The sequence below is a fragment of the Andrographis paniculata genome, unplaced genomic scaffold (assembly GCF_009805555.1).
Source record: "Andrographis paniculata isolate CXL003 unplaced genomic scaffold, ASM980555v1 Contig37END, whole genome shotgun sequence".
Classification (NCBI taxonomy): Eukaryota; Viridiplantae; Streptophyta; class Magnoliopsida; order Lamiales; family Acanthaceae; genus Andrographis; species Andrographis paniculata.
In genome coordinates this window covers 7,478,392-7,489,914 of record NW_026137570.1, presented here as the reverse complement: position 1 = coordinate 7,489,914, position 11,523 = coordinate 7,478,392, and the positions used below count along the sequence as shown (strand labels likewise).

The 11,523-nt window shown below is 30.5% G+C and overlaps 1 protein-coding gene and 1 long non-coding RNA gene across 4 annotated transcripts; both read right to left on the bottom strand.

Annotated features, from left to right (window-relative positions):
* Nucleotides 1-559: 559 nt before the first annotated feature.
* Nucleotides 560-6,117, bottom strand: LOC127250675 (protein HEAT INTOLERANT 4). 3 transcript variants are annotated; one of them, XM_051274071.1, is made up of 16 exons: nt 6,045-6,117; nt 5,866-5,920; nt 5,300-5,532; nt 5,106-5,144; nt 4,923-4,976; nt 4,687-4,750; nt 4,301-4,359; nt 3,717-3,841; nt 3,576-3,638; nt 2,890-2,948; nt 2,000-2,079; nt 1,786-1,824; nt 1,580-1,642; nt 1,439-1,486; nt 1,225-1,353; nt 560-1,036 (listed from the first exon to the last, which is right to left on the bottom strand). In XM_051274071.1, the coding sequence occupies exons 3-16, from the start codon at nt 5,516-5,518 to the stop codon at nt 989-991; spliced, it is 1,089 nt and encodes a 362-aa protein (XP_051130028.1). In that variant the 5' UTR covers nt 5,519-5,532; nt 5,866-5,920; nt 6,045-6,117; the 3' UTR covers nt 560-988. The 3 variants fall into 3 exon arrangements, with proteins under 3 accessions (XP_051130028.1, XP_051130027.1, XP_051130029.1); XM_051274070.1 differs by lacking the exon at nt 6,045-6,117 and having other exon boundaries at nt 5,866-6,038; XM_051274072.1 differs by lacking the exons at nt 5,866-5,920; nt 6,045-6,117 and adding an exon at nt 5,709-5,761.
* Nucleotides 6,118-8,074: 1,957 nt separating this feature from the next.
* Nucleotides 8,075-11,115, bottom strand: LOC127250487 (uncharacterized). Its single transcript, XR_007838691.1, has 3 exons — nt 10,846-11,115; nt 9,390-9,407; nt 8,075-8,364 (listed from the first exon to the last, which is right to left on the bottom strand). It is a non-coding gene; the product is annotated as an uncharacterized LOC127250487 (long non-coding RNA).
* Between the last annotated feature and the right edge of the window lie 408 nt (nt 11,116-11,523).

Sequence of the window (11,523 nt, the reverse complement as noted above, 5' to 3'; positions counted from 1 at the left end):
AAAATTTTGCAGATTTATTTACGAAGGCACTACCGACTGCAACATTCAACAAACTGGTGCAAGGAATTGGAATGCGTCGGACGAAAGACATTAAATAAAATCCAGAGCAGGAGGAGCGTATTAATACGAGAATGATGTACTCTTTTTCCTTCACTATGATTTTTTTCCCACAGAGATTTTTCATAATAAGGTTTTAGCGAAGCGCATTCTTTGTATAAAGCATCCAAGGAGAGTGTTATACACATATTATACACATCACATTGACGTAGATAAATTTTAGTGTATGGATGCATGTTATACAACAAACTACTACGTGTACTATAATTATTGCTCACCCCACCTATAAATATGTGTGATAAGATCATGAATGAACACACACAGAATTCCTCGATCAAACATTTATTATTGTTGTCATGTTTCTCTCTCTCCCTCTATAACTATATACATATATACACATCTTTAAATATATATATATACATATTTACAAACACACTCGTACTCGTACATACATATATCATACTTACCTTTATAATATATTATTATTACATAGCAGGATAAATACTTTAAATGAAAATTAAATATTTAAAAATCGAACAAAAATACAAAAATTACACAACCCAAGACTTTCCAGAAAAGGTAAGAGGTCGGATTAGCTATAACAGTACAACATTAATAACTCTCCTCTCCTCAAGAATTACATTCAGGTAACAAAAGGGAATGTTTATAATTATGAATGTAATCTCAACTCAGTAATCTCCAAAATTGGTTTTTTGAATTCAAAGATGTTTGATTCTCACCTTCCTAATCTTTTAAAGATTTAACTTTGAACCGACGAAAGATGAAAATAATTACCAGGCCTCGATTGATGGCATTTAGTGCATTTTCTCCAGTTTCAAGCCGAAATTTACGGTACATGACTCATCAGTAACAACGGGCATCGGTTAAAAGATGTTTCCCTTAAATAGTATGTGGTTTTCGACACCTCATTTTATATGACCTTGTGAGCCTTCCCGTAGTATCTGTTGATGAACGCCGACTGCAATAAGAAAGCCAAAAGCATTTTGGGATTCAGATAATCGTTCATAAACCTTATTGCAATGCAATGGGGACTACTAGGGAAAGGAAAAACCATCGATAGCATTGAGATTCAAGAATCGCAAGTGTAATTAGTAAATAAAATTTCATGTAGTGAAGAAGCCTACAATTGAATTAATAGACAATTACCTTCACTCTGGACACATCAGGAGTGTCGGGAGATGGCGCAGGATAAAATTTGAAGAATTTCATGTTTTCGTAAGCAGCCTTTGCTTCTTCACTCATTTCAGCCAGTGCCTTTTTCCGGGCTTCCCTTGCCTATACAGAAAGCAAGATTCAACAAACATGATAATATATATATATATAAAACTAACAAGAAGATCCTTGACTCAAGAAAACACACCTCTCGATTTGCCTTTTTAGCTTCTCGAACTTTCTCTTTCACAAAATTCTACAAGAAGAATAGAAATGCCTATTATATAAAATGTTAAATCATACATGGAGAAATTCCATGAACTACAAGCACATAGTCGTGACAGTTGACCTTGAAGGGTTCTTTCTGATCGGCAGGTAATTCCTCTCCCTCAATAAGCTTATCAGTAAACTCCTGTATGGATTCCATTTTAAATAGTTATTAATCTTTCATTATTTCAGAGCACAATGTACGTCAATCAATACAAAACCACACAGAAATCCAGCAGGCAAAGTTGAAATCAGTCAAAATTTGGACAATTTAATTTGCAAGCATACCTCTAGTTCATCAAGTTCCCAATCAAATTCACCAAAAACCTGCAGGAAAAATTGTAAGTATCCTGTTAAACTATTTCAAAGAACTTGGTAAAGCAACCGATCATTGGTGTCAGTTGTCACTGTCTAACAGAAGCCTAGACATCTCCTGACTCTTAAAACAGCAATTCATCTATTATGGAAGAGATCAAATCATTAATATATAATATGATCTTACCGGTTTGGGGTCTATTGGAAATAATAGATCCACTATTGTGCTCTGTTCAATTTCATCTTCCTGAAAAGGATTGTAGTAATCTGCGAAAAAACAAATTGAGTTGATAACTACAGGGACTAATGAGATTGTTGACCATAACAGAGCTATGTAGTTATTATTTTAGCTATACAAACAATAAATCGATGATCTAAAATTCTAATACAGTTACAGAATAATAGAAATTCAAGAAACTAGAAAGAAGATTGTGAAAATACAAGATTTACTTTTACAAATTTAATTGTTGAAAATGTCAGGGTTTGCTTCAAAAGTCCAATGATAGTATTGAAGACAGGGTTTCTACAGTTAAATTTCACTATTTTCAATCATCGCTCAAGCCAGCCCATCTAATATGCAATGGAATTTGGACGAAGTAAAATATGGCAACTAGAATTTTCAAGCACAATTATTTTGAATGATATAATAACATTATTAAATCCCATTAGATATTTTACCCAAAAGTGTAATTCTTTGTCTTTTATATAATTAATCACAATTCTATCATACAAATTAAACAAATGAAAATACAGAATAAAATATCAACCATATCCATCAAACTAAATATGGTCTGTGTTCCAGAGATATATCCCAGCTATACAAGTGAGACTCGAGAGAAGCAACATTACAAGTGTGCAGCAGTAATCTTAAGGAAATAACAAGGAATTGTGGTGTTTGAAATTTTCATGAATATAACATGTTAAATGGCTTGAACATGATATTCTCGTTCTAATAGAACAAGCAAATTAAATGAGACAAGATCATGAATTGCAAGCATACGGGAAAAAGAATTACATTACTTTACCAAAATATGGTTGCATAATAAATTAAGATCATGGAATAGAAAATTCACTCACAAGGTAAGCAATACTCGAACTTCTTGACACGGTCTATTTTCAAGTGCTTCAGACCAGCCCTGCAGAAGCAACATAAGGACATGAATGCTGTAATTTTCACTTAAATAGGCCAGTCAGGCATATGGGAAACCAACACTATCCACAGGCAAATGATCACAAATAACAGCCATCCTTAGCCTAAAAAAGATTTAATAAGACTAAATCTTAACCTCTAAAAAAATTTAATTAGACAATGTAAATAGGACTTAAGGCATTTCTCCATTGTTTCCATTTAGTATACGAAGACAGTACTAAAGATTGACTTTCATATTAGGACTCCTAGAATGAGTTGATGTAGACAGCCAATTTATGAAGAAAATATAGATGAAAGTTTAGGACAAGGGAAACTTATCCAATTTACTCAACAGTAACACATAGATAAAGTTGATCATAGTGTATTAGATGTGCCAATTTGGAAATAAGAATTGGAAGAAACAAGCATGGTACCAGCAACAAGTCTTAAACCATGCAAACATATACATTTATCAGTTACTGTCAGTTGATCAATCAGAAAAATAAAGAATACGGAAAAACAACAGGGAACTGACTAAACTAATTCATGAATGCATAGATCCAGTATTCAAATGCAATAGATCTGCATCAAGAAAGAAAAAGTAGTTAACTGCAAACAAGCAATAGAGCTTTACCTCCTCTGATTACATCTCAAAATGAAAATTTGGTAATTTTTAAGTCTTTCAACCATTGAGCCCCTGATGAAAATGAATGAAATCAATAAAAGTCAAATGATAAGAGGATAGAAAATAAGCAAATAAATTAACATTTGTAACCTCTTTCCAAGTGGGATATATGGGACCCAGTCCATCTTCATTTGCTTCATAGGCACAATTTCTTCAGTCTCTCTCTGAACTGATTTAATACCAATTTTGTCGGATGGAGGAAAAGGTGATACCACCTGTGGGAGAAGCATATTTAAGACACATAAATTGGTACAAAATTCATATCTTTAATTAGAATTAGAAGTTACCAATAACTTCCACTTCTGATGGAAGCACAGCATTGAACAAATGCCATCATAAGTAGTCAAGATACAAGAGATCACAGCCAATAGAATCAAACCTTAATAACACCAACTTTCACAAGGCATATACAAGAACTCCTACCGCCAAATTTAAAATTGAAGGTGCCCTGTGGCCCTAGCTCAGACAACCAACAATGGAAATTGAAAGATTGCAGGGTAGCATGCAAGAGCAGCATCAATTCACTAGAATAACTTTCAGACTAAACCTCAACAATTTCTAAGGGCATGAAAAGACATAAACCCCCTTATAGAACATCATTAAAAATCAAAAAATCAAATAAACAAATTAAGCAATTGTATACACATGGAAAAGGCTTGTGTTACAGGACTTACAGCAACAACAACAGGAATCATTGTCACTTTTGCTTCATCTCGGAAAGGGACCAGTTGTGCTGCAGGAATTAATAGTTAGTCAGCGTGCAACCACAAATCTAGTAAATATAGAAGTGAAAGAATTGATCATAGAGATGTGAAATCCTCTGGTTCTTCAAGGAGCCAATACAAAATTAAACAATGGTAGAATACGGAAAATGTAATCATTGAGAAAATTGGGTTGTCCAGCCAAAAAAAAAAAAAAAAAAAAAAAAAAAAAAAGCTTTCTTGTTATGGTAAAGAGACTTTTGTGTTGCTATAAAACTTGAATATGAATTACAATAATATATTTGCACGTCAGGTTTCAAATGGTTAAAAAACATAGCACTGTCACAGTGGCCACTTACGCTCAGTGCATCCAAAGAGGTAGACCTTCTTATTATATAGATCTCCACCTTCTTCAAATGCATCCTGCCAAACCACAAACAATATTAGGCTAAAATCTCATAACTACCTCATTTGGTTTATATCTAATTTGTGTCATCATTAAAGTGAAAAACCATTGCATAATGAACTAAGGAACAAGGAACAAACAAAAGTTTCATTGATTCAACTGAATGAATAGCAAGATGTGGCAACTCACTTCCAAAACAGAAAAGTTCCACTTGTATTGATATACCGTGTCCAATTGATCCCACTGAAAATTAAGAATAAATAAATAAATAATAATAACAACAGAGAAATGATCAAACCTACATTTAGAACAGCATAAGCAATATGAATGCAGCTAAAATATCATTTTGAAATGAATAGAATGTTATCTTACCTCCGTACCAACTGGGAAAACCTCCTTCCAAAGATCCTCCTGCACATATTAGCAATCAATAAAAAAAACTTTAAAAGAAAAATCAGACATTCTTGAATAATAAGCAGAATCCAGATCATTCATGAATAATGAAATGATAATTTTACAAGCAGGCTAAATCCGATAGTAGCACGCCCAAAACAATAATAAATTACCAAATCCCGCTGGTCCTCAAAGTACTCTGGCTCCTCTTCCTCCTTGGAAACTTTAGCCTTCTTTGGTCTGCCTCTCTGTGCTTCATTCTTACTTGGCTGAGGATCAGCATTGGCCCCCTGCTGGTCCTCGTGGTTCTCTTCTTCGCTTTTGTGGTTATCAGCAGGTTTGCTCTTAGATTCGGCCTTGTTGGCCGCCCTCCTCTTGGTGCCTTTCCTCATCAATGCCGTCGCAGCTGGTAGAAAAAGAGAAGATATTAAGGAAACCCTAGATTGAAAATCAAAAATGGGGGGGCTTGGCCTTCCGTTAATTGAAAATCAATCAATGAATATTTCAAAATAAGCAATGTACATGTTGAATTCATCAAAGAAGTAGAAAGTTTCCAACAAAGAACGAAAGAAACGAACTCACTACATAAGAAGAATGCACAAAGCCAACAAAAATTGGCCTAATAGACTTGAACCCTTCGAGCCAATCTAAAATCAACACGATTAACTAAACCCTAAACACCATAGCAGCTGGAAGAATCAAAAAACAAGAGCAAATAATGCAAAATTGGTGAACTTACAAAGGCTCCGACGAAACTGTAGAAACAAGAAAACGATAGAAGGATGCTGCCCGGCCTGTCTTGGTCAGGAGATGAAAAGTAATACCAGAGAAGAAGAAGAAGAAGACGAAGGAGAAGAAGGGGGTAAGTAGAGAAGCAGAAAGGGCAGAGGAAGAAATAAGGAGAGGGAAGAGACGAACCGGGGAGACGAGAGACGGCTAGGGCTGGCTGATGTCCTGTCTGTCTCAAGGCCAGAAGATTTTTCGGAATTTCAAAATTATGGGTTAAATTAATATATATATATATATTAAAATTGATGGGTTTATTTGTTTCAATTAAAAAATATATATTTTTTTTAAATTTTATATTTAAAATTATAAATATATATTTATTTTGTATATATAAAATATTATTATTTTTTAATTTACAATAATTATTCACGTTGCGCGTAAATTATTTATATTTTTTTATCGTTCATTTCACATTGTCTTTTTTAATGGTATTTTAAATTTTATAATTTATAATTTTTTTAACTTTAATTATATTATTTATTTGTTTTAATTTTAATTTATAATTATTTTTATTATATCGGAATTATTTTTACTAATATAATTTTTAATTATTTATTAATTATATTTTATCTAAATTCTCATATTTACAGTAATATGAACAAATTAATTAAAACTGACAATTTATTCGAAACGGGGAGAATATTATTCATTTAAACTCCAAACAATTTGTTTCAAATGAAAAGAAAGTATAATATAATTAACAATAAAATATATTATATATATTTATTTATTTATTAAAAATAATAAATCTATTATTTTTAATTTGAAATTAACCTTTTGATTTAAATTTTATTTTAACTAATTAGGGTAAAAATTAGAAAGTGTAAATACTTTGATTTATAAATTTAAAATTTTAATCAAACAAGTCCAATAATAATAATAAGTGGCCCGGGTTGATCCATTTTAAATTGCAGCCTGCATATACTGTTCCGTCTAAATTTATCATGGGTGTGTTTGATTGCGTATTTTCATATTTGAATTTTGAATTTAAATTTGAAATAATTTTTAATTTAAATAGTAATATAACATAATATAAATAGATATCGACATATTTTGAATGTAAAACTAAAAATAATTACTACTATATGATTTGATATTTTATAATAAATAAAAAAATTAATGAATGATAAACTTTTGTATAAAATCTCCCATTCCATTTTTATTTTAACTTAAGTCCTTTTGATTTAATTTAGAAAATTAAGTAGAAGTAATAAATAAAAGTTAAAATAAACGTATTTTAATGCTATATTTGAATGAAATTTTATAAAAATAATTATATTATATTTTTTAAGCTGTTAAAATTATTAAAGATATAACTGTTCAATATAAAAGTATTTTGTTAATAATTGTTTTTATAATTTACTTTTAAAATTTTCAATTATCCAATTTAATTGATTTTTTTAAAACTATAATCAATTATATTTTTATTTATTTAATTATAACATGTAAATTTCAAATAAATTATTTTAAAAGTTTATAAATTATATATTTGATTAAAAATAATATGTTTAGTATTTATAATTTTAAATGTTTTTGTTATATAATCCAAAATCTTGTAGCTAAACTTATCAGTATAAAATTTCCATTCTAAAATATTGTAGACTTGATTTTTTCACCCAACAAATTATTGCTAACAATTTTGATAAATATTAATAAAAAAAAAATACTACAATATATATACACATCCATATAATGTAATAATTATATATTTTATTCTCCAAAAAAATCAATAATTTAAAAATGGTAAACTATTTTTTTAGTCTCGTCCTCTTATTATTTTAGTTTCGTAAGTAAAATTTGTCGCAAACTAGTCCCATAAGTGAAAAAATTTCGATGTTTTAGTCCTCCGGCGCCAGAGACGCCCGCGTAGATTCTATTTTATTTTATTTTATTTTTTAAATTTATTTTTAACTTATTTTTAATTTTATTTCCCTTTTTAAATTTTTTTATTTGGTTCAATTGAAAAAAAAATTAAAAAGAACAAAATCCACATATTCGTCAAGTGTCGCTGACCTGGTGGGACACGTGGCTTCCGGCGAGCCACGCGGGCGTTTTCAGCGCCGGACTAAAATAACGAAAATTTTCCACTTATGGAACTAGTTTGCGACATACTCCATTTAAGGAAAAAAAAAAAAAATAGTTTACCCTTTAAAACAAAATATCATATTTTATATTATCTGTATAATTATTCATAGTTGGCATAAAATATACTACATTTCAAATTAAAATAAGAAACAAACATTCCAGCAGCATTGAAGTTTCATTGTATATTTTTATTGCTTAGTTTCAAAATACCAAAACATACTACAAACTAACGAGTGAACGTTGTAGGAGTAGTAGTAGTTGGTTGTGGGGTTATTTGTGCCGTGTATTTGGCTTTGTCACGTGCCTTCGCTCGTGCTGCATTTTTAATTCCTAATAATCCTGCGCTACATTTCTCCCTTTCCACCTGCAAATTCTTTTCACCATTATGGCGCAATCGATAATTTTTCAAACTTTCAAGACAACACAATCTTATTTGTTAATTTGAAAATTTTACAAAATAACAAATCTCAATAACAGCTATATATTACAAATATTTATTTTCAACAAATAGTACAATTGTTTGTTATAAGAAATTTTGACCTTTTAAAAAAATTATCCAAAAACTTCTTATTTATCCACACTTTTTAGCAATTTTATTGTTTATTCTATATATATATATATATATTTTATGAAGTGAGAATCCGTAGCCGCTATTCGAAAATGCACACTGAATAAGCCTCCCCGACAAGAAAAATCACACTGGGCGAGAACCAAACCATGTGTGACATCCTTATGAGAATTCATTCTAATTATTTTTTTAATACTAAATATATACATATATGTTTTTAGAAATAAGTTTGGGACCTAGGTCCTCTCTACTCTATGAAATTTGGATATTTCATTTTTTTTTTAAAAAAAAATTATTTTTTGATACTCTCCTTGCCTAGACACTAGAATTTTAGAATAAGTATACACAGTAAATAATTAAAAATATATTAATAAAATTAATTATCCTATAATATAAATAATTATATATTAAAATTAAGATATCTAATTAATTTAATTAAAATTTTAAAAAATTATATATTCAAACAGACCCAAAAATTTGTTTGTTTTGTATTTTTAATTTGAAGTGTTTTTATATTAGTACAAAAAAAAAAACTTATCAATAATTCGTTATTATTATTTTTAAAATAAAAAATATATTTTATGTGAATATATATATATTATTTTTATAATATCAATTGGAAACATGTGGAAAACCTTTTTATGGAAGAACACACCCTAAAGTTTCCAGGTGATGAAATTAAATATGTGAATCATATACATATACATACCTACATGATTAAAAGAAAAACCAACAAAATAGAAATACACACACACATATATATATATATATGCTTATTTATATTGAATGAATGAAAGAAAGATAGGATAGGATTACATCACCTGAATCTGGGCATGGGTCTGTTCTTCATCACCATTCACATTCCCATTGCCATTGCCATTCCCAGACATTTTTGCAACATACAAAAACAAACAAACAAACAGAATAAATATGAATCAATGGATGGATACCAAATTGGTGTTTTTGTTTTTGCTTTGGAAAAAAAAAAAAAAGAAAAAGAAAAGAAGGCACAATTAATTATTTGGTAAGTAGAGTCAGCAAGAAAATTGCTAAAATGATTGATGTGAGTTTAAGTGTTGGTCCAAAAATAACCAAAAAACTACCCATACATTACATACCATGCCCAAGTTTCTCAATTTATTTTTGGGTATTCTATGAAAATGAAGTTTTGCTAATAACCAAAAAAACACAAGAAGTTAACCATTAAAAATGTAAGGACGTTCTTGCAATATTTCTACATCTAAATTTAGATCAATAAAACATGTTGGCATATGCAATAAACTTCAACAAATTTACTAATAACCAAAATGTAAGGAAATTCTTTCCTTATCTAAATTGCAAGCAATCAAAAGATTTCATATAAAAGAAAAACTTCATCAAATTACTAGAAAGACAATGAAGCTTCTCAATTTCACCTATTACGCGCACCAAACAACATGAGCACATAAGGCAATAGGTAGAATCTTGATGCTACAAATGTTAGAGCAAGTGCCGCTCAGGGAAATTCAAAAGCTTTTCCGACCAACAAAAATTAATTCAGCTAGTTTGTCTTTCCGGATACAACAAAAGGAAGTTCCATGAAATCCAAGAATTAAACCTAGTCGAACATCGCTGGTGTAATTCCAACCATCCCCAATCTATCATTATTTCATATTTCTACACCTACTTCATTAGCCATGCTAAAGTCTTATCTTTCCTTGTAAGAATACGAATGCAAAATTATTAGTATTATGCCATTCTCAAGCTAAATTTCGATAGATATGGATTTAGGAAAATATTTGTGACAAGCTTCAATATGGTACATATATGATCACATTCCTTCAGGAAGGTATTTCAACCACACTCCATGCTTAACCATCAAAATTATCCAGGAAACACCATTGAAAGAAATTTGCTGTGAATTATTCTCCTAAACTGCTTGGTAGTAATGGAATCCAAGCCTATATATATATATATATATATATATATATCTACTGCAGAAACCATTGAAGAGATAACATCACAACGACGAAGCTATTCAACAGAATTTTATTACTATTTTCCCCAAATTGTCCAAACGATTCACACTCATTCGAAATGCACGCATCACACTACGAAATACGAGAACATAAAACGACGGTTCATCGACAATAAAAGCATCTACAGCTTGAAACCGAAATGAAATCAATGCACGAACAATCAGCGTAAACCGCAACACTCCAACAGCTCCTCGTTTCCTTCCTTAATCAAAATCAATGAAATTATACCAAAAAACAAAAACGCGAGACGTATACTCACAATAGCTTCAGTAAATGTCTTCATCATCGAAATCGTCTGAGAAGGCGTTGTAGAAAGTGGGGTCCACCAGGCGGCTTACGTCCATTGCCTGACAGTCGGCGATCAGATCCAGTGTAGAAGTGGTTTCGTCCTCCTCAGCCTCCATCTCCCCCGAGTCGACGCTGGCCTGCTCCTCCGGCTCGTCATAGTCCATCGCAACCGTCTTCGTACTCTCGTCGCTGCTGCTTTTCTTCTTCCTTTCTTGTCGATGTGATTGCACGTTGTTGGGCTCAATATTCAGTTGGTATTTATACCATATTTGGGCCTAATAATTATTCGGCCTTATATTCTTATAACCTAATTTTATTATTATTATTAATATTATTATTATTATTATTATTTGTATTATATAACTATTTATGCAAAATTTAGGTCAGTTACTTTTGGTTGAGTTTGGTATTTTGGTCGAGTTTGGTATTAAAATAAAGAAACATGTGTGGATGCTTAATTTATCAATACGCGCATAAATGAATGAAATAGAATATATCAATTTCTCTCCAAATCTCTATTCATTTATTACTCTCTTTACATCACATCATCAGGATTATACATATTACATTTAGTACTTAGCATTACAAATATTTTTATATTTGTATAATTTTTTTTGTACAAAATCTTTTTAGTGTTATAAGATTATTG

Excerpts from the sequence above, each read along its gene's own strand:
- LOC127250675 (XM_051274071.1), bottom strand. The coding sequence starts at position 5,518 with ATGAGGAAAGGCACCAAGAGGAGGGCGGCCAACAAGGCCGAATCTAAG. Across the intron at positions 4,360-4,686 it reads CCTCTTTGGATGCACTGAGC|CACAACTGGTCCCTTTCCGA; the intron begins GTAAGTGGCCAC and ends TAATTCCTGCAG. Across the intron at positions 2,949-3,575 it reads TTGAGATGTAATCAGAGGAG|GGCTGGTCTGAAGCACTTGA; the intron begins GTAAAGCTCTAT and ends TTGCTTCTGCAG.